The 25,436-nt window shown below is 59.1% G+C and overlaps 1 protein-coding gene across 4 annotated transcripts in view; it reads right to left on the bottom strand.

Annotated features, from left to right (window-relative positions):
* The window catches only part of COL18A1 (collagen type XVIII alpha 1 chain), a 41,653-nt gene that overhangs the window by 1,410 nt on the left and 14,807 nt on the right, over positions 1-25,436 (bottom strand). The window contains exons 1-41 of one of the 4 annotated variants that reach the window (XM_055717864.1): positions 24,545-24,734; positions 12,319-12,863; positions 9,317-9,397; positions 9,166-9,225; positions 8,845-8,983; positions 8,624-8,727; positions 8,510-8,536; positions 8,238-8,408; positions 8,129-8,155; positions 7,976-8,038; positions 7,782-7,868; positions 7,565-7,618; positions 7,337-7,486; positions 7,129-7,191; positions 6,918-6,962; positions 5,842-5,982; positions 5,680-5,751; positions 5,538-5,564; positions 5,365-5,409; positions 5,158-5,220; positions 4,718-4,753; positions 4,551-4,640; positions 4,347-4,376; positions 4,211-4,237; positions 3,957-4,019; positions 3,731-3,805; positions 3,590-3,625; positions 3,414-3,467; positions 3,065-3,139; positions 2,786-2,857; positions 2,536-2,578; positions 2,323-2,385; positions 2,190-2,233; positions 1,960-2,082; positions 1,720-1,864; positions 1,546-1,619; positions 1,338-1,466; positions 1,120-1,155; positions 654-926; positions 369-566; positions 50-165 (exon numbers count right to left, since the gene is read on the bottom strand). In XM_055717864.1, coding sequence (XP_055573839.1) covers positions 50-165; positions 369-566; positions 654-926; positions 1,120-1,155; positions 1,338-1,466; positions 1,546-1,619; positions 1,720-1,864; positions 1,960-2,082; positions 2,190-2,233; positions 2,323-2,385; positions 2,536-2,578; positions 2,786-2,857; positions 3,065-3,139; positions 3,414-3,467; positions 3,590-3,625; positions 3,731-3,805; positions 3,957-4,019; positions 4,211-4,237; positions 4,347-4,376; positions 4,551-4,640; positions 4,718-4,753; positions 5,158-5,220; positions 5,365-5,409; positions 5,538-5,564; positions 5,680-5,751; positions 5,842-5,982; positions 6,918-6,962; positions 7,129-7,191; positions 7,337-7,486; positions 7,565-7,618; positions 7,782-7,868; positions 7,976-8,038; positions 8,129-8,155; positions 8,238-8,408; positions 8,510-8,536; positions 8,624-8,727; positions 8,845-8,983; positions 9,166-9,225; positions 9,317-9,397; positions 12,319-12,863; positions 24,545-24,602 — 3,824 coding nt within the window. In that variant the 5' untranslated portion in view covers positions 24,603-24,734. The other 3 variants (XM_055717861.1, XM_055717862.1, XM_055717863.1) reach the window with 3 other exon arrangements.

Raw genomic sequence — 25,436 nt, forward strand, 5'->3', positions numbered from 1 at the left:
CTCTAGACCCCATCTCCCCTCTTTCCCCATCATTCAATCCTGCACTCACCATCCCGCATCCCGCAGCACATCCCGGCCATCGAAGGAGAGGATGCGGGCTCCGGCTCGCAGTGGGGCCCCACTACCCGTGAAAAGGGCTTCCCAGTTACTGAAGAGCACTTCGTCCTGGTGGAGGGGGTGGAGAAAGGAGGGGGGGGGGGGGAAGGGGGAGTGTCAACCCTGCCTGCACCCCGAGAGCATCGCCCCAGCAGCCTCCAGGCAGGCGATGCTTCATGGTCACTGCCATGCAGAGAGATGGAAGTTTTGGGATGCCCTGCATCCCTTGGAGCTCACAGGGTGCTGGGAAGGGGATGGGGACACACAAATACCCGGAGGTTGACGATGGGCACGGCGGCACGGTCGGCCCTGCGCACGATGCTGTAGAGGTCCTGCAGGCGGGAGGAGAGGAAGGCGCGGAAGGTGCCGGCCAGCCCGACCTGCCGGGCTTGCTGGAAGCACTGGAAATCAGCACCTCGAATGCCACGCATGCCACCGCTCAGCGGGGCGTTCAGGGCCACCAGGTGAAGCTGCAAAGAAGGGACAACAGGGCTTGAGGGACATACATGGCTTTGGCCACTGTCACCACCTCCTGTCAGTTGGCACTTGGCACTCACAGCGGGCTGGAAGTCCTGGTGCACGTGGGCAGCCACGGGGGCTGGATCCGGCCGGCGGTGGATGTAGTAGCTGTTGAGAAGCTCGTGCTGGTGATGGAGCAGAGGCTGCTCTGGCAGGCGGTGCTGGTTGGCCACCACCTCATCCCCACGCCAGGGTCGGGCAGTGGGTGGTAGGCCATGGTTGCGGAGGGGATGCAGGGGTCCACGGGGCTGGAGGGGGGACTGGGCACCAGCATAGTGGACACTGGGTGGCTTGTCATACACCTCGTTGTCCTGGGGACGGAAGGGGAGACAGGCTGAGGGTTGGCGCTGCCCAGGGTGGGGATGGGGATGAGGATGGAGATGGGGATGGGGATTGAGGTGGCTGGGGATGGATGGAGATGGGGATGGGATGAGGATGGAGACAGGGGTGGATAGAGATGGGGATGGGATGAGGAAAGATGAGCATGGGGGACAGGGGACTCACCAGAGCTGAACTGGGGATCAGGTTGTGTTCCTCCAGCTGCAAGAGCACAGCACATCAGATCCCTGCTGCCCCCCTCTCCTCTTCCTTGCGCATGGGTGGGGGACCCCCAAGCATCGCCAAAAGACACCACCGAAACCCCAGGGCGATGTCATCTGCACTCCCACAGAGCCAGACAGTGCAACCCAAGGCGGGGTGCCTCTCCAGCCCCCACCACTCACCAGCACCCGTCGGAAGCCCCCGCGCAGGCGGACGTAGAGCTCTTGCCGGTCGGTCAGGAAGACAAGGCTGCCCTCAGGCAGCTCGTTTGCGCTGCTCAGCATCGCCTGGTAGGTTGGCAGGGCACGCAGCTGCAGGCACAACCCAGCGGGCGGCTCAGGGCTCGGCCAGCCAGCCCATGGGCAACCCTCTGCCAGAGCCCCGACTCACCCCCAAGGACACCGTGCTAGTGCCTGGCGGTCCCGGGGGTCCTGGTGGTCCAGGGGGTCCAGGGATGCTGATAGCTGGGAGCAGGGAAGAAGGGTGGAATAGAGAGGGCTGCAGCACAGGGAGGGATGCAGGGGGTGCAGGGAGGGATGTGAGGGTGGCAGGGCAGGTACTCACCTTGTCTGTGGGGACCTGGGAAGGAGGGTGGCCCAGGTGGCCCAGGCGGGCCAGGAGGGCCCTGCCGCCCCTCGTATCCGATACCAGGGGGGCCCTGAGGTCCAGGAGGCCCTGGTGGCCCAACGATACTGTCCCCCTTGGGACCCTAGGCAGTGCAAAAGAGCATCCCTGGAGCAAAGCACCCGGGGATGCTGCCCCCACCCCTGCCCCTCTTCGCACGCTGTGCCATGGGGTACTCACCGGCAGCCCAGGGTAGCCCTGGGGCCCTGGAGGCCCTGGCAGCCCAGAGATGCTGGGACCATAGAGTGGGGTGCTGCCTGGCTCTCCCTTCTCACCCTTGGGACCTGCATCTCCCTTGTCACCCTGCGGGATGACACAGCCTTTGGGTGAGCGACTGGGGCGCACCCTGGTACCCCAAATTGTGCTGAGTGCCAGCCCTGCGAGCCACCACCAGCAGGCAAAGGGCTTACCCGCAGGTTGGCACCGAAGTGACTTGGGTCGTAGGGGAAGTGGCCTGCAGAGAGGGAGAGGAGGGAAGAGGAGAGCCGGGATGGGCAAGAGCCACCCCCTGCGCACCTCTGCCTGCAGGGACCTGTCACCTACCTGGGGGTCCCGGGGCTCCTGGATCGCCTTTCTCTCCCTTTTGTCCTGGAAGCTGGTGGAAACCTGTGGGGTGCAGTGGAGATGCCATTTCAGCATTGCAGCATCCTAGCCCCAGCTCTAACAGAAGGGGTCTGCCCTCCTCCCCTCCACCTCCCCTCCCTCCTGCCTTGCCGGGGTCCCCAGACTGCTCAGAGGGGGCTGGGACTCCCTTACCAGGGAAGGCTGGCAGCATGGGATGGCCAGAGTCGCTGAAGGCCTGCAGGGATGCAAAGGAAGCAGCTGCAGAGACAGCAGCATTCTCGGGGGGACACCCCTCAATGTGATGCTGATGACAGCCTCATGTACCAGCCCTGGCTGGGATGCCACCAGAGCATCCTCCATCCCTTCCAACCAGGCAGGGGGCACTGGGGGGACAGTCACCAGTCCTCAGCACCCCTATCATGGTGACCATGTTGTTACTCACATTGCTGCTGTCATAGACTATGCTGCCAGGTGGCCCAGGGGGGCCAGGAGGTCCTGGGGGTCCTGGGGGACCCTGCAGGGGGAAAGAAGATGTGTCAGGGTTCTGCAAAGTGGACAGTCCCTGTGGAGGGGACACTGGAGGCATGCCCTGCCCCAGAGGAGCAACCAGTGAGGCACGTGCCCTTTGCCAAAGGGATTTGGGTCCACAGGGAGATCCTCAGTGCGTCTCCCCAGCTCTGCTGGGCCAGTGGTCAGGGGAGGGGGCTGCACCAGTGCTCACCCGCAAGCCCAGCATGCTACTGACATCCGCAGGGTCACCTTTCTCACCCTTCAGCCCATTCATGCCAGGACGTCCCTGTGGATGAGTAGCACAGGTAAGCCTCCTCCCTATCCCCTTGACAATCCTAGGGTGATGTCCCTGGTGTCACCTCTGATGCCCTTGCATCACCTCTGACACCCAGGCATTGCCTCCGACACCCTGGCATCACCCCGTCCCTTGGGGATATGACAAGGTTTGGGGTTCAGCAAGTGCAAGACGTGCAAACAGGGTAGAGGGATGTGGTGGACGAGGTGGAGGGGGACAGGCGGAGGGTGGCTGAGGGGACAAACAAACCAGGAGTAGGTCTTACGGGTCTGCCTGGAAAGCCGATCTCTCCTTTCATCCCTGCTCGTCCCTGGGGACCCTGCAGGGGAGAGAAGATGAGGATGAGGGTACTCAAGAGTGGGGGCAACCCCTTGCCCCACTGTCCTGGATCAGCCCCGTCGCTCCCCAAGGGATATGAGGAGGATGGTGATGGTGACTTACCGAAGGTCCCATCGGTCCCCGTAGCCCTGGCTCCCCCTTCAGACAGTGGAAAAGGAAAGGGCATCACCACCGGGACCATGTGGCACCCATTGCATAGGGATGTGCCCCCCCCCCCCCCCCCCATTCCTGCAGCACACCCACCTTTTCTCCTTTCACCTTCGCAGTGACCACGGTCCCATCGGGGCTGATGATGACGCCAGGCTCCCCCTTCTCCCCCTGCAAGAGAGACAGAGGCATGAGAGGAGATGAAGGGACCAGGCTCCCTCCCGTGGCAGGGCTGGCATCACCACTGGAACCCAGTGGTCACGCAGAATGGGGGACCAGGAGTGCAACCACCCCACGGGCAGAGGTGACCCAGAGCAATTACCTTCAACCCTGGGGGGCCCTGGGGACCAGATGACCCTTGGTCTCCTTTTGGTCCCACTGGTCCCTGCAAAGAGGAGCACAGAGCCCACGTCAGCCCTGACCCACTAAAAGCAGACCCCAAACCCCACCCTCCAGCACCCCCCAGCACCGCTGTGACAAAGTGCGGCAGGACCGACAAGCAGAGGTTTCACCAAACCATGCCCGGAGCTTTCACCGGGGCCACCCCTGTGGTCCCCAGCCCTGCCAACAACTCACCGGGAAGCCAGCGTGACCTGGTCGGCCCTGCAGAGAGAAGCAGATGCTTGTAAGAGCAAACCCCTCCTTTCCAAGAACCTGGGTGCCCTCCAGGCACTGCTGGAGAGGTGGGTATGGCTGGCAGGAGGGCACCTACCTCTGGACCAGGCAAAACTGCCAAAGACTTCTGGAAAAAGAGGCAAAAATGGGGTTATTTTACCCTGAGCTTTGCTCTGAAGAGGTCAGAGCTCCTGGAGAGACCTCCCTCGGTCCCCCCCCACAATGGGTGCTGGGCAGACCACTTCCCCCCTGCCAATTTTAGCTTCCCCCAGCTGTGGTGACGCCAGGTGTCATCACTTACGTCTTCACTTGAGAGAGTGATGACCTGTCCAGGAGGACCAGGCGGACCGGGGGGGCCAGGTAGTCCCACACCATCTTGGCCTCGCTCACCCTGGAAGACACAAGCCATCAGGCCCTGGGCCACTCCCAGCCGGTCCCCATCCTTGTCCCCAGCCTGGTGGCACCTACCTTCTCGCCGGGGCTGCCTCTGTCACCCTTGGGGCCCTGGAAGGAGGAGCAGGTAGGGGTGAACTTTCTGCTTGGCACCACATACAGCCGGACCCTGGCTCACAGGTAGGGAACCCCTCCTGCCCACGGCTCAGCAAAATCTTTCAGGCCACCCCCCTCTGCCTGCAACGTCCAGGCAGTGGGCCACGTTGGGACGCTTTTGGGTGGAGGTGGTGGCAAACAGGGTGGTGAGCTGATGGCGATGGGGTCCTAAGCAGCATGGACACTCCTGACACGCAGTGAGCCTGGTCCCAGAGCAGGGGAACAGCCAAGAGCACTGGTGGTGGGGGGCGCAAATTTCAGCTGCTGGGCATGGAGCTGCTGCCAGTGGCCCTGAAATGACCATGGGTGCCCTGCCTGGAGCGAGGGGGCTTTCGGAAAGGAGGAGCTGATGGTCCTACCTGTGGTCCGGGGAAGCCCTCCAGGCCAGGGCGGCCATCCACGCCAGGCACACCAGCATCTCCCTGCAACGAGGTATGGGAAAGGGCAAGATGCAGCACAGAGCATCCTCCCGACAGCCCCAGGTCGGGGAGCACAGGGGTCCTGCCCAGTGCCCTGCAAACCCAGGTGCTCACACAGAGCCTGTCCCAACCTCCCAGTGCTCCTACCTTCAGTCCCGGCAAGCCGGGCTGCCCAGGGCTGCCGACCTCACCCTGCAAGGAAAGACATGTCAGAGCAGGAGCATCCCCACAAGCTGCTGTGGGCATCCTGCCTGAATAGAGCCAGGCTCCTGCAGCTGGCTCCGGCGAGGGGCAAGGAAGGTGTTTGAAGGGTTCCTCACCTTCACCCCCGGCAGTCCCGGTACCCCCTGCAAGCAACAAGAAGGGGGCCATGAGCATTGGGTGGTGGCAGGGGACACAATGGCAGGGGATGCCCTGGGGAGCCCAGGATGGAGGAGAAGGAAGGGGAAAGAGTGGAGCTACCTGTGGTCCTTCAGGTCCTGGTGGTCCAGGGGAGCCGGAGGTGAATGGCAGCCCTGAGCCCTCCATGTCGCCCTAGGTGGAAGGAGGAGGAGGGGCTGAGCCATGTCTGCTCCCCCCTGCTCCAGTTCATCCCACCCCCCCATCACAAGGGTGATCACTTACAAATCCAGCCTCGTAGCCTGGCCCTGGTGGTCCTGGGGGACCGGGGGGCCCTGGCTGCCCTCGGGGTCCGATGGGCCCAGGAAGACCAGCTAAGCCCATTTCTCCTGGGGCTCCTGCTGGTCCCGCTTCTCCTTTGCTGCCCTGCAAAGGGGACAAGAGACAAGGTGACAACGATCCCTGACCAGAGCCTGCAAGCTGGGGGCAGCGCATCCCCTCTTGCATCCCCAAACTGTCCCTTGGGACAGGGCACAGATGCTCCCCTGTCCCCAGGGCAGAGGGGCTTTGCGGGAAGGGACACTGTCCGTCTCAGGCATACTTCAACCTGGCTGTCCTCGGATGGCCCCGGCTCCCCATGCAATGTGCACAGTGGCCACCAGAGGCTCATCTAAAATCATAAATATGATTTTTTTTGCACATGTTGCTGGCTCCGATGCTGCAGCAGAGCTCAGTGCCGAGGGGGATGCTGGCAGGCACCTCGCTGTATGCTAGGGGTGCTGTGGCTCTTGGAGTGGCAGGATCAGTGCCTATGCCCGCTGCTGCCCCGTCTCGGTGCTGGCATCATCAAGAAACCTTAATTCTTGAGGCTTTTGCCCCCAGCTCAGGCTGCGGTGGATGGGTCATCCCAAGGGGCATCCTAGCCCCCAAGGGAGGGAAGCATCCCACCAAGCCTCTACCTCCACTCTTGGGGATTCGGGGCAGGAAGAAGCTGGAGCGGGCAGGCAGGTGAGTGATGCGTAGATGGGATGTTTTCCAGCGGGGTGTGGGCACCCAAACTCCCCCAAGAAAACCCTCTTTAGTGCCTCGAAACACCCTGCTCGTCTTTCCTGCCCACTTTCTGAGGCGGCAGCACCCAGAGCAAAGCCAAACGAGGGTGGTGGGAGCCAGGTGAGCATCCTGGGGATGGTCAGCAGCTCCATGCACCCTTAAGCTGCGGCATTGCTCTGCTCTGGGAGGAACTCAAATACTAGCACACCCCCTCCCAGCTCGGGTGCAAGGTGGCCCCCCATGCAGCATCCTTGCCTCCCATCTGCAACGCATGTGGGACCCTCCTAAGAAACCTGCCCTATGCACAGTACCTTGGGTCCTGGTACACCGGGGAGGCCGAGGTCACCTATGTCACCCTGGGGAGGAGGAGGAAGAGGGTATGAAGAAGCTGTCCAGCTCTAGGCAGGAGCAGGTAGGTGCTCCCCAGCCTGGGGATGGAGGGACCTGGGACCTCCTGGAGGTGTGCCAGGAGTGTCAGACAGCGGAGCCACGACATCCTCCCGAGGGACAGGAGACACTCACCTGCTCTCCTTTGGGTCCCGGCTGCCCAGCTGCCCCATCTCTTCCAGGAGGACCTTGAGGACCCTGCAAGATGCCCAAGAGCTGACACCAGGGGAAATGCTACGGGGTGGGTGGGCACTCAGCCCCCCACCACCACAGGGGGCAGTTACAGCCCCACCACTACAGAGTGGCTCTGGGATGGGTCCTCTTGGCCACCCCATACACCTACCGCTGGCCCTGGGGGTCCAGGGATCCCATCCCTGCCTGGCAGCCCTGGTGGTCCTGGCAGATCCGTGCGGTTCATTCCAAACCGCCCCGGCTCCCCGGGCAAACCAGGCACACCAGGTGGCCCTGGGGGACCAGGCGGCCCTCGCGGACCCTAGAAGGAAGACGGGGACAGTGGCTGAGTGTGTCCCCCTGCTCCCTGCCGGCAGGACAAACATTCACCCACACTCACCCGCAGGCTCTCCAGGTCACTGCCGAAGCCAGAGCCCTCCATGTCGATGAAGGTCTGGGGGAGAAGCACAAAGATGATGTCAGGCATAGATGGCCAGGGTCAGGGTACCTGATGTTGTGGTGATGCTGCCCAGGGGCTGGTGGCAGCATCCCACTCCTCTATGGCTTGATGGACCGCCCCCCCATCCTCAAATCCCTGCATCCCAGGGGGCACCCACCAGCTTGTCGTGCTTGGAGGAGGGTCCTGGTGGTCCCGGGGGGCCAGGTGGTCCAGGGGGTCCCCTTGGTCCCACACCTGGGTCACCCTGGCACAGAGGAGAGAGCATGGCTTGTTACTGCAGCCAAACCAATGGCAAGAAGAAGGGGGGACAGCAGTGTGTGCTGCCCCCCCCCTACTGGCACTGGCACTCACCTTCTCCCCCTTCAGACCAGGCTCCCCTGGTGTCCCAGGGAACCCCTGGGGCCCCATATCGCCCTGCAAAGGAGAGTGGTGGCGGGTCAGTGGGTGGCAAGGCAAAGGAGTGGCTGGCACCCATCACCCTGCCATTCCCCCCACCCCACTTACAGGTTTGCCGTCCTCACCAGGATCGCCCTAGGGATGGAGAGGGGAGAGGTCAGTGCACAGGCAGGCAAGGGTCGGGGGAGAGGGGATACCCAAGGGGTGGGGGACTCACGGGCTCGCCGTCCCTGCCGGGGGCTCCATCCTTCCCTGGTGGCCCTGGGGGACCGGTGACCTGCTCCACCACTGAGCCATCAGCGTGCCGTGAGAGGGTCCCAGGGGGGCCGGGGTCACCCGGTTCCCCTTTCTGGCCCTTGGAGCCAGGGTAGCCAAATCCAGCGCTGCCCTGGGGAGACAAGGAGATGGAAACAGGGATGGGTAGCACATCCCCAGGGGTGACAGTTCAGCCAGGCATGGCTTTGCCCCAGCTCCCCCAGCGATGCTCACCTTAACGCCCAGTTCTCCTTTCTCCCCCTGGGGGACAGAAACAAAGAGGAGTGGAGTGAAACACAGACATGTCACTGACATCCTTGAGCCCCTGGGGTCTACTCTCTCACCCACCTTTTCACCCTTGACACTGCCTGTCCCCACGATGCCGCTGGTCCCTGAGTCCCCTTTCAGGCCACGCTCACCCTTCTCCCCCTTTTCGCCTTTGGGGCCGGTGCCTGTGGGAAGGGAAAAGGGACCCAGTTGTGCTTGGGGACGGCCACCCCACCATGTCCTTGCTGGTGTGTCCGGGGGCTGGCCAGCATGGTGGGGGAGGGGAAACCTGCTGGCATCACCTCCCGTGGAGACCCGCAGTGTCTCCTCCACTCTTGTCCTCTCAGCTTGCTGTGGGGAGCCTCCGCTGCTCCTCGGCCTGTTGCCCGCTGCCACGGGGGGAGAGTTGACGGGGATGGCATCCACCAGCCCTGGGACACCCTGTGCCAACAACAAGGGGACACCGCGGTTCTGTTCACTTCCCAGTGCCCTCCCAAAAGGGACAGGCGCCAGGACCCCATGGGGCATCCCGGGACCTTGACCATGGAGGGCACTCAGCCTTCCTCATCCCTAAAATCTTGGGGTCCTGCCACCGAGTGCAGCACCCATGGGCACCAACTCACCGCAACTTTCCCTGAGGGCTGGTGTCCGCCTTCTGCCCCGCTGCCAAAATCACCAGAGACCTGCGTTTGCCCGGGGAGACGGGGTGAGGGGTGAGCCATGAGCACGGGGCAGCAGCCCTGAGCCTGCCCCAGCCGGGCTGCCAGCGCTCACCTCGGTGTCATCCTCCTCCTCCTCGCACTGGCGTTCGGCTGCCCGCGGGTCTCCTTGCAGCTTCAAATCAGCAATCACCCCCTGGAAGGAAAACACGCCGAGGGCTGCCACGGATGGCCAGGTGCCATGGATGGATGCGTGCCACAGATGGACGCATGCCACGGATGGACGTGCATGTGTGTCGCAAGCCACCCTGCGGCATGATGTGACCTGCCATGCCACTCAGCCACCACGTCCTCGAGGGCCCTGTGTACATCAGGCTCTTTTGCCTGGTGCAGAGCACGCTCTCCACCTGAGCATCCATCCATAACCCACCACTGAGAGGTTTCAAAGTCGCAGCCCTGGTGCCCAGCACCACCAGCATGGCTTGACAAGCCATGGGAAGAAGCCACATGCCAGCTCTGGCACCCAGCAAGCTGAGCGGAGGTAGCAGCCAGGATCTATGCAGCCAGACAGCAATGCTTTTAAAGGAACTTTTTTGGCTGTACTCCTTGTTTCCCCTCTCCGGAGGGCTCCCCGGCCACAGACAACCTCTCTGTCCCAAGCAAGGACAGCTGGCAGGTCCCAGTCCACCGCAGCCCCAGTTTTGTATTTCTTAGGCTAATCTGCACTTCCTTACCATTTATTTGGGTTTTGCAAGCACTGTGTGCATCCAAGCTGCTTGTTTACACAAGAAATGGCCAAAAATTCCTTCCTAAGGATGCTGCATCCAGACAAAGCCCCACAGCTAAGCTACCTGTACTACCTGGGAGGGCAGCATCCCTGCCTCATCTGGGGAGGGTGTGTGGGTACCAGCAGCTCCTATGGTGATCAGGGTCACCCAGTGCATCTCAGAGCCTGTCCCAGGTCCTCACTGCTGGGATGGGACACAGGGATGCTGCCAGGATGGGAAACTGCTGGGATGGGATGCTGCCCATCCCTCTGATCCTGGTGGGGAGGTAATGGAGACCACGCTGGGAAGCGAGCTCAGAGAGGGCAGATACCTCCCACTTGGTGTCTCTTCTCTGGGCAAGACACCTAAAAAAATATTTGGGCTCCGTCAAAAGCAGAGCACACCACGTCCGGGAAAGAGAGCTGTGCTCAGGAAACATGATGGGTTTAAGAAAACAAGAATCAGGGGCAGCTGCAGTTCAGCCAGGCTGGCTGTGACATTATAATATGAATATATTATAAATACATTATATTATAGATATATGAAATACATATATTACAAATATATGCATTTTGTATTTTTATATATTTATTATATATATATAAATCCCTCCCACAAGCAAATGCCCCCCAGGTGGGTTGTGACCTCCTCCAGCTGCTCACCCTTGTGACAGCTGACTCTAATCCATCCCTCTCTTCCCCACCGAGCACCAGCAGCAAGCCCAAGCTTTGATAAATGCAACACTCCAGCCTAGTCTTCCCCATCCTGGGGTCTGGTGGAGGCACCAGCAATAATCTGATTCCAGCCCTGAACCGAGGCATCCCCATGAGGGATGCTTTTAAGGGGCCTTTGCAGCCCATTTGCCCCAGTAAAGGGGCCAGCAGCACCGTAGGTCGTATCATGCATCCACTTGCAAACAAAGCCTCCTGCCAGACCCCAGGTGAGACCCCATTTACAGTAACCCCCTTGATATCTGCTGCCCCAGGGGCTTCTGCGTTACCTGCAGGCTCTGCCCCTCCAGGTTTCATGTGGTTGACACAAAGGCAACTCGAGAAGAAGCACCAATGCCAGCTGAGAGCCCACCAGCTGCCTGCAAGCAGCTCATCTTGTGGCTTGACCGAGAGCCAGGTTTTAATCAGCTTGATGCCCCGTTAGTTCCAGATAATGCAAGTCAGGGCTGGTCAGCGATGGCAATACCACGAGGCAGTCAGATGCCAAGGAGACGTCCCAGCCTGTGCTCCCCACTCCCTTCTCAGCCGGCCAAGGCAGTCAGACTCCTTCCCTCGATGGCTGGCTATTCCCCATGGGAAAACCGGGGGTGGGCGGTGGGATCGAGTGTTTGGCAAGCTTGGGAACATCACCTGTTCGAAAGGCAGCAGTGCTTCGCTCTGCTCTGGGCTGTTGCTTTGCCTTCCAAATGGTGTCAAACCCTCTCCAGCTGGGCCTCCACGGCCACGACCTGGCCCTCCCAGCATGTTCAAGAGCAAAAAGTTGCTCTTGAAATCTCAGTGGACCAACGCAAATCCCAGTGCAAACCAGTCTCTAGCCCATCAATCATTAAGCCCTTGCTGGGGGAGCTTTCCCTGCCTGAAGCCATTTAACTGGGACCGCGGCAGCTGCTCATTAGTCAAGATGACGTTTAAGCTCTGAACCGTGCTTTGCAAAGCTCCCCAGGAAAAGCATCGCTCCACTCAGCAGAGCCTCTGTTGCTGGGCAAACCATGCTCAACACAGGGAGAACCGGCAGTGCAATCCTGAACTTTTCTCTCCTCAAGCACCGTGGGGGATTTCCACGTCAGACAGGCATTTTCCCCACACTTTCCATAAACCTTATCTAGAACATAAGTCATGCTCAAATCATGGGCTGAGCTATCACCTTCTCTCCTTGCTCTCCAAAGTCTTCCTGCTGATACCACCCAATGTCAGCCAACAAAGATATACTCCAGCCCAAGCATTTTTTCCAGCTAAGAGAGACATTTCTCCAGCCAAACCAGTTCCTCCACCAAAGGAGTTGGGTATTTTTAGCAGTGAGGAGATTCAAAGAGGCTCTGTCCGTTTGCTGGAAAAGGTACGGGCAATGGTGGCTGCTGTAGCACAGCGTCATCTCCTCCTTGCCAGCCTACCTTGGGAGCTTTGCTTTGGTGAGACCCAAGACAATAGCTGGTGGCATCTGAAGCCACCCTTCCCCCCCCAGATCAAGTGTCTCCTTTCCCAGGGACACACACGGAGCATGGCTGCTGGTTTGTCTTCTGGATAAAAAGGTTGGTTCAACAGGCACAAACTGGTGTCACGTCCCCCCAGCCTCACCCAGGCTTCTTGGAGACGTTCTTTGGGGTGCCCCGAGGCCTTACCTGGTATTTATCTGGGTCGGCCCCTCCAGCCTGAGCAACAAATAGCCCTGAGCCATCTTCCAGCTCCATCTCATCCGGGGAGCGCTCGAAGCGGACCCGCTCATGCTCTTCACAGTCCAGGTAGAGGATGACTTCATCCTCCTCCACACTGATGGCAAAGCGTGTCCACTGGTTGAGTAAGGTGGGCACGGTGAAGGTGGCTGCTGCATATGAGCTTGGAGAGCCCGGCTCTGTGTAGTAGAAGATGATTTGCTGCTTGCCCGCCTGCAGCTCCGAGAGCTTGACACCCACATAGATGATGCTCTGCGAGGAGTCCGTGACAGCAAAGAGCACGCCAGCCCGGGGGGTGGTGGGCTGGATGTGGAACAGGAGGGAAAAGTCCCGGTAGAAAGGGCTCGGCAGGTGGTACCGGGCCACCTGGCCTGTGTTGGCATTGGGGCCAAAGACATAGCCGGGGTTGTTGTCGGGGCCATAAATTTTGAGGATCTCCTCTGGTGGGGGGTCTCCAATCAGCTCCAGGAGGCTGACGTCAGCGCTGAGGTCCTCTGCAAGAGGAAGGGAAAGGGGATGGTCACAACCAGCTCAGCAAGGATGGTGACTCTCAGCAAGATGCCTTGAGGGGATGCCACTGTCCAGCCTCCCCCCTGCTCACCCTCCCCAAGGCCCAGGACTTTCCTTCAGGCAACTCCTTGAGCCACTCCCACTGCACTGTTCAGCTGTGACTCCCAAAACACCACCCATTCCCTGCTGCTGGCTCCAACTGCAGCTGGGACACCCCTGAGGTGCAATAAAACCAAAGGGATCTTGCCTGTGGTAGCAACATGCCCATGCAGGCAGTGGGGAATGCTGCTGGAGCACCTCATGCTGAACAACCACAGAGTCATGAGGAAATGTCTTGCATCTGTACCCACTCTGGGTCATGGTGACCCCTCATGTCATCCAGGGACAAGCTCACAGTGTCACCCCGGTTGGGAATAAATCAGAGCCATCCCCTTGCAACACCCTGGGAAGAAGGCTCCAGCCGGCGCGCCCTGTCAGCTTCCCAGATGATCTCAATTTGGAGCTCGCCTGCTTTCCCGACTCCTTTTTCTCAAGGCGCTTGGGGAAGTTCTGCTTGGGACGGTCTCTCCTACCCGATGCAGCTGAACATCTGGCCGAGACGAGCCGGCCCTCTGTACGCCAGCTCCCGTTGTTTTGGCAGCAGGCACATCCTCATCGCCCACACACCGGGCGCTGGATTCCTCCTCTCCTATGTCAACTGCTCGGGCTGGTGCCAACTCGATGGGAGCACGCAGGGTGCTTTTTAACTCTGTGTTTTCCGGGAGTGAGCAAACCCAGCCACCTCAGCTTTGAAATGGCTAAGGGCTCCACACCGGGCATGCAAGCTTAGTGCCGATTTTGGCCCCATCCTGAGTCAGGAGCAGGACCTGAGACAGGAGCAGGAGCTGAGACAATTCAGTGTCCCCAGCTCCATCCCTGAGGTTTCATGTGAGCAACAGTGGGTATCAGAGGTGTGCTGAGCCCAGGAGCACCAGTCAGGAACCTCCACCCTGCTCTGGAGCTAGGCATTGTCCTCCAGAGCTCTTAAAAAAGAACTAAAAAAGCATAAGAAGAAAAAAAAAAAAAAAAAAAAAAAAGAAGAAATCGGCCCAGCCTCTCCCAGTCTGGAAGGAAAACACATCTCTTGGGATAGTGGGAGGAGATGAAAACCTGGATGCCTCTTCCAAAGCCTGGGGGTACCTGCACACGCAGAACATCCTGAGCCTCTCCCCACTGCTGAGCCCCAGTGCCAGCACCAGCCCCGTGACAGGGACCCAGGCAGCTGGGACATCAGAAATGCCACTGATTAGAGGCAGAGGCAAGTTTCTCTCCGCCAGACCCCAGACCCACTGATCTTCTCCTGAGCCAGCTGGTCTGAAACTACCCTGTGCCCACCCTGCTCCCCCAGGCCCTCCCAAGCTTGGCACGCCAAAACTGAGCATCCAGATGGAAGGAAACCTCCCTCCCGGTCTTGCACCAGCGCTGCTGACCCCCTCATCTGCCCTGCACCGGACTGGGCTTGCCCATGGTGCAACCCCAGCCTGCTCAGAGGAAAAGGGCTCAGCGCAGTCCCCCTGCCTCGCTGTCCGTGGGGTCCTCTGGATCCTGGAGTCCAGCATCCTTTTGCACCCAGATGCTGGCAGCCCTACACCAAAAATTATAGGGTGAGCAAGCAGGGCTCCCCAGACCCGCAGTGAGCTCCAGACTGGCACCCACCCTTGAGGCACCCCATTCTCAGACACCCCACAAGCTTGCTCCCACTGCCCAGCCCCAGCTGTGCCATCCCCAGTCGTGCCAGTCACTCTGCAGCAGGCAGCTGTGGTCAAGCCGACTGCAAATACCAGGATGCAGGGATGGAGCTTATCTTGGGTTGGAGGAAGCCGAATTCACAGCAGCTTTAAGGGAAGAGGAAACCAGAGCTTCCTCCCGGGGGTCTGCAGGGGTATAAGAGCCAGTGCTGCAATTTCTGCAGCCAGACAAGCCATTGTCTGCCCCCAGAGCTTGGGATGACGGGGGGACAGGCTGAAAGAGGCTTTTGTTAGCAATGCAATTTTCAACCACGCTCCCCTTGGCATTTCAGCTGGCTCTGGGATCCTCCCTCCTCTCCAAACATGCCACTCGCCCCCAAGCCCAGGGTGAGAGCTGGGTGCTGGTGCTTCCCAAAGCAAATGGGGACACACTTATCCCTGGCACAACACACAAAGCAGAGGCCAGGGCTGTGAGGTCTGGTGTGGCTTGGGGAGCAGGGGGGTAAGGGGAGACCCCTTCCAATAGCTGCTCCCCTGCAAAAGCCAAGTACACCTTCTGAACCCCAAACCTTTCAGGCCATGCCTGCTTTCTCCATAGGGCACCCAGAGCCCAAGTATCACAGCCTCTCCCCTCCCTGCAGCAAACTGGCAGCACCCACCGGGGAGCATGGGGAGCCAGACACGGCTGATGCTGCAGTGGTTTCAGGATGGGTGCTGGCATGACACAGCTGCACGGGTGTCTCTGGACACAGTGACCCAGCCATTTGCTCCTGTTGCTGTTGGAAAGGCGCCAGGGTTGCTCCAAGCCACCTTCTCCCTCTGCCATGACCTTCCTGGCTGGCCTGAGCCAGGGCTGCCAGCATGGCCCCGTGCATCCCATCCCAGCTGGGATTCAGGGGACCGCCAGCACGCAGGAGCATCTTGAGTCACTGCATGGGGTGCACCACAGTCTCCACGTCCCCCACCCATTCCCAGTGCTGCCCATCCGGGACCATATGCCTCCCCCATGATGCCGCTGCACTCCCCTGGGGTCAGCCGGCAAACAGAGCCACTCTGACGCTGAGGGGACCACATGCGTGACCCCTGCCTGCCGCCCCCCCGCTAAATTGCCCCTGTGACGGCGGCAGGCGTCTCGCTGCTCCTGGTCGGCAGCCCCAGGTCATCACCCGGGGGTGCAGGGGGCCAGCGCAGGAACACAGCCTCATTCAGAGGGCTTGGCGGGGGGAGCAGCGAGCTCCCACTCCTGCTTTCATCCCAAACTGTCTTCTTGCTCTTGCACCCCGACGTGCATTTCTCTGAATGCCAGTCCCCGCCTCGCTCCCTTCCTTTCGCCGCCCTGCCAAAGAGGCACGTCTCGGTCCCTGGCTGACACACAGAAGGGTCACAACCACCTAATGACGAAGCTAGAGGTGAAGTAACCTCTCCTGCCTGCCAGGCAGGGGGGGATCAAACATTAGCTGTTGGGTAAATCATTAACCTCAAAGCAAAGGGCCGCTCTGGGAGAGGGGAACATGTGGGCACAGCCATGGGTCACCTTGAAGCCTCCTCATTGCCATGGCCCCTGATACTGCTGCTGTTGGGTGGCTGTGGGGTCCTGGTCCTTCCCCTGTCCCTGAGGGGAGCTGCCAGCTTTGCAAGCACCCTGCTCCCAGGGTGGACACCACAAAGCCCTTTGCTGTGCACTGCAGCACCTGCAGACTGGCCCTGAACGCCAGCATGATGCGTTTGGGGAGCATCTCTTGTCCTGGCCCACCGTGACGCTGGCTTTGAACCTGGCCACTGCGTTTCATCGAGGATGAAACAGCCCGAGCATGGGGTGGCGACGCTCAGCCTTGCTGAGGGAGCCAAAAGCACCTGACGATCCCTGTTTGAAGAAGCCGAGGCTGGATGGAAAGCGTTTTTGGACTCACCACCATCCCATGAGGACAAGGCAGAAGCATCCCTTAGCACCTAAAAAGCTGGGGGAGTTTGGGGAGGGGAGACACACACACAGACACACGGACATCACCCAGCAACATTACCTGCAGAAGCATTAATAAAGACACAAGAATACCCTTCGTCCTCCTCGGGGAGAGCATCACAAGGCAGAGGCAGGCGCCCACCAGCCAAGTGCATCCAACACAGGTCTCTGACAGCCTCGCAGAAGCCCTGGCACGGCGGGGGGGTTACAGGGACCGAGGCGCTACACCCAGGGAGCAGGAGCAAGCAGAGAAACCACTCCACGTAGCGATGGCACCGCGATTCAAGCAGCCCCTCCCACTCATGCAAAGCCACCTGAATTTCCGCCTCGCTGCTGTGGCGGAGGTAATTTGGTAATCTGAAACGGTTGGTGCCCAGCACGCTGCAGAAGGGCAGGCGGGTTGGGATGGGCAGGCAACGGCCGGCTGGCGGTATCAGTCCGGGTAAGGAGGATGCAAGCCCCGTGCCACTACTACCATAGAGTCGCATAGCGGCGGTTAGTAAATCAAACTCGAGAGGACCGGAGTTATTGGCAAGAGGACGATCCACACCGTTAGCCATCCTCCTGTTAGGCAAAGGAGGGCTCCAGCTCCCGTTCACACTGGCCAGGGCCAGCCCCCAGTGGCCAGGGCCATGCTGCATGTTCGGTGGGGTGGGCGATGCTCCATGGCGCTGTTGGAGTGGTTGTGCCGTGGGGTCCCGGGGCAGCACTGCCTGCTCACGGGCACTGTCACCTGGTGGGAAAGGAAAAGGGGCACTACCTGGCCGGGGACCTGCTGGTCTCTGCAAGGACACTCGTGTCCCCATCGCTGGGGGGGTCTCTGTCCCCAGGAGCTGTAGGTCTTTGGTGGTCCCCGTCTCCAGGAGCTGTGTGTCCTCAGTGGTCCCCATCCCCAGGAGCTGCGGATCCTCAGTGGTTCCTAGGAGCTGTGGGTCCTTGGTGGACCCTGTTCCCAGGAGCTGCGGGTCCTCGGTGGACCCTGTTCCCAGGAGCTGCAGGTCCTCGGTGGTCCCTGTTCCCAGGAGCTGCGGGTCCTTGGTGGACCCTGTCCTCAGGAGCTGCGGATCCTTGGTGGCCCCTGTCCCCAGGAGCTGCAGATCCTTGGTGGTCCCTGTCCCCAGGAGCTGTGGGTCCTCGGTGTAGCTGCTGGCTACATCCTGGCCAGGGGTAGGTGACGTGCTGCGGGGAGGAGCGATGCTTGGTTGTGCTGTGCTCTCCACCAGCCCCGTGGCATTCCCGTCCCACTGCTGGGTGTTTTCAGCTGTGGTCCCCTGGCTCACAGGTGCTGCTGTGCGGGGATCGGGCTCCTGGAGCTGTGGGGTGGTGATGTCCATCACCTGGCCACCCCACGTCCCTGGGGACGCGCTGGGGGTGACAACTGCTGCAGAGGTGAGTGGCTCCAGTGTGGCAGTTCCCTCGGCAGGTGCCACTGGGTTTCCCGTGGTCTTCGTGCTGCCCCAAATCCAGTCCAGGAGCTGCGTTTCGGAGGAGGAGAAGCAGCAAGCCAGGAAGAGCAGAAACCCCAAGCGAGGTGGGGCCATTAGGAAGGCAAAACAAGGCCCGTTACTGCAGAGAGTGAAACGGAGAGGCAAGAGGAAGGAAAGGAGGGAAGAGGCAGGAATTTTGCCCTGGTCAGGCTCCCAGAGCACTCACATCACTCTCTCCTCCCCAGCTCCAGCACACAACACTTCAAACCAGAGCGGAACAGCAGGAGGAGTGGCTCTGCCAAACCCTCCTCTCCCAAGCGCCAGCCTCCCCGCACCCGGCACGGCCCCCCCAGAACCCCGCCGCCCAGCTGGGAACCCACCTGAACCCCCCAAAACCTCTGGGAGCCGAGCCAGCCCCTCAGACGCACCCTGTTCCCCGTCCCAGCTGCTGCTGCCAGCTTTTTAACTCCTTCCTGCCCAGAAAAATCCAAAATCCTCTCTCCCTGCTCGGTGGCTCTGGTTAAATTACTGGTGTCAAGAGCTGTACATGGGGGTGTCATGCATGGACACAGTCCCCAGGGGTGCCTAAACTTTGGTAGGATGCACAGATCCCCCCACTCCAGGTCTTTGGGGAATACAATAAACTCAGAGCAAAACCGAACAAGGAGGGAAAATAATCCCAGAAAACATTTCCAAGATTTCCACCAGCTGGAAACACAAGTCCCAGAAGTCAAGTGCTTTTAAGCCACTTTCCTTGGCGGCTCAGTTACAGGGCCAGGACCCCCCAGGTGCTGTCGCAGGACAGCGAGGGGAGTGCTTGCAACCCCCCCGACACAAACATCACGCGCCAGCGATGCCTCGAAGCCAGGAGGTCTGAGCAACCACAGCCTTGAGCAGTCAAATTTTCCTGAAGCCCGGGATGAAAATCTTCCCCCAGGAGTGCTGATGCTCTCCCACACCCCCAAAAATTCAGTTGTTCTGTGCCTCAGCTTAAAAAAAAATCCCTGCAAATCCACTTATCTGGCCCATCTTCCCACATCAGCACTGCCCTGCTCTGGAGACAAGGACACCTGCTCCTGGGAAACCCCATTCAAGGGGGTCTCCTGCAGGGATGCATCACGCCCACGGACTGCACTGTCACGCTGCTCTTGCTGTGACACCAAGCAAGTCACTTTCACGGCTCAAAAAGTGTTCCCTAGAAGGGACACTGAAGGGGAGGTGACGATTTCATCTCCCCCTAGCCAGGATGCTGCGCGACCAGGAAAGTTGCGGTCTGTGGTAATGTGGTCCTGCAACATGGAGCAGGAAAAGATACAACTCTCCTGATGCACCGGTTTAAAATTATTCAGGAAAAGCACTGAAACAAATGCTCAGATGTCTGTTTTGCTTTACACAACATTTCTCACACTACTTTTTAAGCGAAACGGGTTAGTTTTCTCCTTAAAATGGTAGCTGGCACGGCAAGGATGCTGTTGCTAATATGTTTGCCCCGTGACTGATGCTGTTAGGGGCGCATGTTGTGGAACAGCCCACGACTAATTGAATGCGGGATGCATTTTTGTCCGTATGTCAGAGTTTCCATATGGCCCCCCCAATGTTCATGTGCTCCCATCAACCTGATGAAAGGAGCCAGCTTGCCAACCCACTGCAGCGTGTTTGGACAGGACCCTGCTGGGCCCAGCCCTGCTCCCCTGGGGCAAGGGCGCGGCGTCCTGGCAGGGTGTGGGACCCCTCTCCCTGCGTCCTCAGCAAGTCCGAGAGGGATCTCGTCTCCCACTGGTGGGGAGGACAGGTGGAAAAGCTCAGTGTTCCCATGGCCTTTCCCCCAAACTAGGGGGAGATAACTGGGGCAAAAGCCTGCAGCAGGGATGTTGATCCAAGCCCCTGAAGCTGAATGGTATCTGCAGGGCAGCTCCTGGAGCCAAAGAGAGTATCACGAGGCCTGATGAGCTGCCTCATCTCACCCAGGAGGGTTTTGGCGGTGGCACCATGCTGGGATGCCCCAAGCGTGTGCAGACACAATGCCCAGCCAGAAAAAATCCCATTTCTCCCTTCTTCTGGGATTAGACAGCTCATGATAGCAGAGAAGTGCAGAGCAGAGCAGCAATCCCATGGGACCTCCCCGTGCGCAGGGAGGGCAGCTGCCGCCAGCCCTCGTTAAGTCGATGATCTTCATTTCACTGCACACCTCCATGCCACCAGCTCCCAGGGAAGAAGCCAGGTCTGGGGTGTCCCAAAATAAGGAACCTGGGAGCTCCAAAATAAAAGCTTGGAGGGTGGCCCAGTGGCACAGGTGGCACTAGAGCATCCCGACCCAGCGTGCCCAGCTCTGCCACTGACCAAGCAGCCCAGCAGGGACCTGGAACATATCAGCTGGTGAAATATTTTGGAGAAGCATTTCCCCAAAGAGAAGCCATGGTATCTGGCTTGCTGGCAGGGCAGGGGAAATCCTTTGGTTTAGCCTCCTGTAGGCTAAAGGCTCCCAAAAAGCACTTTGCATGCTCCAGGGGATGCTGCCACAAGCTCATCATGACCTTGCACTTCTTTAAAAGCAAAATTGTACCCTCAATCTGGTCCCAGTTCCTCCCTGAACAGGCTAGGGCTGCATCTTCGCACTGGGTTCCAGCATCTACTGGTGCAGCTCAGTCCCTCCTGAAAAGGGGTACGAGGCTGTCCTTTCCATTGCAGGCTCAGTCCCGTTCAGAGAAGAAAAGAGAAGAGAGGGGGGGGAAAGGAGAAGGGGGGGTGAGGGGTGGGGGAGAAGGGTGAGAGATGGGGGGGCAGCATGGAGAGAGAGCAAAGACAGCATGCAGAGGGCAGGGGAGGGGAGAGAGAGAAGAAAAGAGGGGGGAAAGGAGAGGAAAAAAAGGAGGAAAAGAAAGAGGAAAAAAGAGGGGGAAAGAAGGGAAAGGAGAGGGGAAGAGAGAGGGGGACAGATAAAAGAGAGGAAGGGAGAGAAAGAAAGAGGGAAAAAAGATAAAAATAATGAGGGGGGGAAAGATTTTTAAAAATTGAGGGGGGTGGGGAAAAGCCTCTCATGCAGGTGTCAGACCTGCAGCATCCCATCAGTGGTTAAGGAATAATGATGTTATACTTCGGGGGCTGAAGTGGGGCTGAGTGATTGGGTTTCAAGCGACCCAGCCATGCGTGTCCCCATGCTGGGGGAGCAACCCGTGGCGGTGGCTGGGGATGGCAAACCTGGCCACGACCACACCAGGCTCTGCAGTGTGCGCTGCATCCCCAACCCACGTCCTGAGCTCTTGCTGGGGCAGCTCCGGGTTGCTCTTCCCGCAGCAGTTTGGGAGGGGACAGGGACCCTGCCCCAGCCCAGCTCCGACAAACCTCTCCTCCGCAGTCCAAGGTCGGACCCCTCAGCAAGAGCTGGCAGGCAGAGATGGACAGATGGATGGACAGATAAGACAGGCAGCCGGACAGCAGAGGGAGCCTCAGGCTGAGCAAAGCACGGAAGCATCCTCAGGAGAGGCATTTTGCTGCACCCCACCAGGGGTGCCAACTCGTGCCGGTGGCCTATCCTGGCCACAAGCCCAGAGGTCACGGAGGTCCGGGCAGGGACCGGCAGCAGTTTTTGCAAGGTGCAAACAGGACAGAGCGCAGGCAGGGAGTTGTGACCTGCAGCTTCTTTCCTCCTCCTGCTCGAAACTCTGTGGAGTCCTTTCTTAGATCTCCACAAACCGGTGGGGGACCCCGGGTCCAAGATGTCCTGAGTGAGAAGCCTTGAGCCCAAAAAGATTAAACTCTGCTGCAGAAAGGGCTTTAAAGCCAATAGTGGATCCCACAGCCAAGAGATTGAGTCATAGCAGGAAAGACCCCCCTCCAGGGCATCCCCTGCTCAGCTATACGCCCCTGGAGCCAGGGAGGAATGGAGCTCACAGCATCCCCATGACACAGCTCCCAGCGAGCCTCCCTTAGCAAGTAGGGGCTTTAATTAACAAATTAGCCCATTTCCAGGCTATTTTTATCCGTTTTCTGTTTGCTGAGTCCAGCCTTGACTTCCCCCAGCCCACAGGCAGGATGGCTGCAAATCGCCCCTTGCTTTTGAACACTAAAAATGTCCCCAGTCCCTCTGGAGCCAGCAGCCGTGCTAACCCACGCACAGCACTGCCACCCACACACAGCACTGCATTGAGGGTACTCCACCAAACAGCCCCTTGGGACCAGCATGAAGGATGTCTGGGGTCAGCCCCAGCACACAAACAAACCACAGCCCCACAACGTTTCCAAAGCCCACCGGCACTTCAGCAGCTTGCTGAAAGCTTGCTGGGTTAACACCAGTGACAGCAACACTGCCGTAAGTTGCTTGAGAAAGCAACAACCTCCAAATGGCACAAAACCACGGTATAGCAAGCGCTTGGGACTGCCACTGATGCCCCATCTGTACATCTCCCATTCCATGGATGCTGCTGGGGAAGGAAGGAAACCTTGACACTGGCACAGCCAAAATAGTGAAGGCGGGAGCACTCAGGCACCAAGCAAGAACATTCAGCAACTGTCAGCAGCAGATGTTATCTATAAATCCTATCAATGTTTGGGATTTTAATCCGTTCTTCATCTAAAAGCCCAAGCAACAGTTAAAAGGCCCTTATATAGATGCACGCTGAGGATATTGCCACATCCCGAGGGCTGACCTCCCAGGCAGAGACAGCCCCTGGGGAGAGACAGTGGGACCCGGCGCATGGACAGCCACTCAGCCAGGGAGATAGGAAGGCAGGGGCTGGCGATGAGGATGCACAGGGGAAGAGCCGTGTGTGTTACTGCACCCATCACGGCCCCAAAACTGAAGCAGGTGCCAGTTTGCCAGGACATGCCTCTGGGCCAGAGTTTCCCCCTGACTCCAGCTACGCAACACCGCCGACCCCCAGGAACCACAGCGTTCCTAAACATTTACTCACAGAGAGACAGAAAAATCCTCCCAGAAAATTCCTCGATAAGATAAACCGTGAAAATGTCATGACTGCCTCAAGGAGCTGTCAAATAACCCTCGGGGGGAGGGGGGGGCGGAAAGGGCAGCTGTGCCTAGACCCCAATGTTGTTACCGGCATGGCATCCTCCTCCTGCTCCTGAACCGAGCAGAGACGGAGGCACCCACTGCACCAGGGCATCCATCCTACTCATCTAAGGAGTATTTTTGTCAGCATTTATGGGAAATTATGTGGGCAATGGCAGCAGGCAGGGCAAGCAAACTGCAAAGCAAACAGCCTTCCTTCCAAGTGTGGCTAAAAATACCCACAGGGGTCGAGCCCCCCCCCCCCCCGCCCCGGGTGAACAGTGAGCCAAGGGGCAGGTCTCACCAAAGGCATCTTGAGTTTGCCTTGTAACTTGTTACCCTCTGGCAAAGACCAGCAGCCACAGGCTGGAGATGGCACAGCCAAGAGATGCTGGTGTCCCCCTTTTCCCACCCACACGAGCAGGAGGACAAGGCAGTAGGAGCAGGGAATGGGGGCTGGGGTGACTTTGGCCACCCCACGAGGTGCCCTGGCCACCACAGGGGATGGATGATGGAGAAGAGCCGTCAACCTCCAGGCACAGCTGAACCCAAAGGAAGCCTTTAAAAGTGCAAGGACATCTTTAAAATGCAAGGTGAGCTTGTTGTGACCTGTAGCCCCCAGCCCCATCACCGCCCCCCCCCCCCCCCCCCCCAATGCCTTGCCTCCGCAGGGGCCACCGACTCTGCTTCCCATCACTCGCCTCCCTCTGGGGCCAACCGACACCCGGAGATAAGGGGAAAGGAGGTGAGAGAAGGAATGTGACCCTCTCGCTCTCCCTCCCTGGTGTTAATAAATCACCTTGCAGACTAATCGCTCCTTGGAGGGGGAGATCTCGCCCCCCTCCTCACCCCCCCCCCCCCCCCCACAAGGTCCTGGCTCAGCCTGGGAGCCACGCTCCTGGCAAGCCCCAAATTTCAATGGCGTTCCTGGCATTCCTGCCTCGGCAGGCAGCCGGGAGGGCTCCAGCAGTGCCGACCACCCTCTGGGCAGGCGTAGGGGGCTCCCTCCGTTAGTGTAGAGGGGATTGGTTGCCATCTCCATGAAGGACTGAGCGGGTCTGCAGCTGGGGAGTGCATCCCTACTGCCAGGCTCCTATTTACCTAAAAATACAGGGAAACCAATCACCTGGCATCCTGCCTCGTAGGCAGATGCTGTGCCACAGGACAAGGGGAGATCAGGGCTGGGATGGAGGGTTTACAAGCTGACTCGATGCCATCGCAACCTGATCATTTGCAGAAAGCAAAACAGAGAAGAGGAAGACAAGCCACCCAGGCAGGGTATGCATCCCCAGAGCTCAAATCCAGCATCACGCAGCAGAGAAGCCAACAAAACCCCTCAACCATGCTGGGACATTAAGCTGCCGATGTCACGGAGCAGCAGCAGGAGCACCGTGGGAGGGTAACCCTCCACCAGCTTTGAAGGCTGCAGGATGAAAGCCCATTCCCAACTGTTTTTCGGAACTTCAGTACAGGAGAAAATACCAACACATCTAAAAAACCCCATTCACCAGACAAAATACAGAACAGCTACCAAACAAAGTAGTACCTGAAGCTACAATGGAGCAGTACAGCATCCATCCTGCGGTACAGCATCCGTCCTGCATTCACCACGAGCCAGGGATGCTGGGTGCTAGCTGGTCTGTGCTGCTGCAAAAGGCAACTGCCACAGCTTGTGGATGCTTTACGGAGCCTTTCCACAGCTTTATGGCGAGGGAAAGCCACCCAGCAGTTCATGAACCTCATCCTCAGCGCAGCTTGCAGCGAACAAAATCCAAGCTCATGCAGTTGCTGCAGGGCCAGGTGGTGAGAAACACTATTTTGATAGGGAATGGAAAGGAAAAGTGGGATCTGGGAGGAGTTTTTGTTTTTGGACTTCAGCTGCAAGCTCCCGCTCGTCCAACCAGCCTTGGTCTTGTCACTGCTACTCCCCTGCAGCGCAGGGGACTTTGTTTAGCTTGGAGCCTCTGAAGCCCCCAGCTGTGCTCGTAATAAGACTCCTTGTCCGCTCGGTGGTCCTTCCACCTCTCTGCACTCCTCAGACAATACTTCGCCTGTGCTGCTGACTTTGGCATCATTTCCCTGCTCTTTCCAAAGTTTCCTCTGCACCAGGCAGCCGAGCTTGGCCATCCTGCTTTGGCATTGCATCCCATCCCAGAGTTGCCTGCCAGGCACCATGCTTCACACCAGACTTCGCCACGGCTTTCAGTCCCCCAAGGTGAGGATACAAGGGGGTGAGATGCCCAGCAGGCCCTTTGCGGATGGATGCTGCGGTCAAAGCTAGTTAATGCCTTCATTAGCAGCCTGGATGAAGGGCCATGTAAACAGGGAAAGTGTTGTCCAGCCCTTGAAACTACTCAGTCACACATGTCCCAGCGTTGAAGAAAAAAAAATAAATCCGTCGAACGCCTTGAAATTAAGTCGAGCGATGACAACTCGCT

Source organism: Falco cherrug, chromosome 8 (genome assembly GCF_023634085.1).
Source record: "Falco cherrug isolate bFalChe1 chromosome 8, bFalChe1.pri, whole genome shotgun sequence".
In the NCBI taxonomy this organism is placed as follows: Eukaryota; Metazoa; Chordata; class Aves; order Falconiformes; family Falconidae; genus Falco; species Falco cherrug.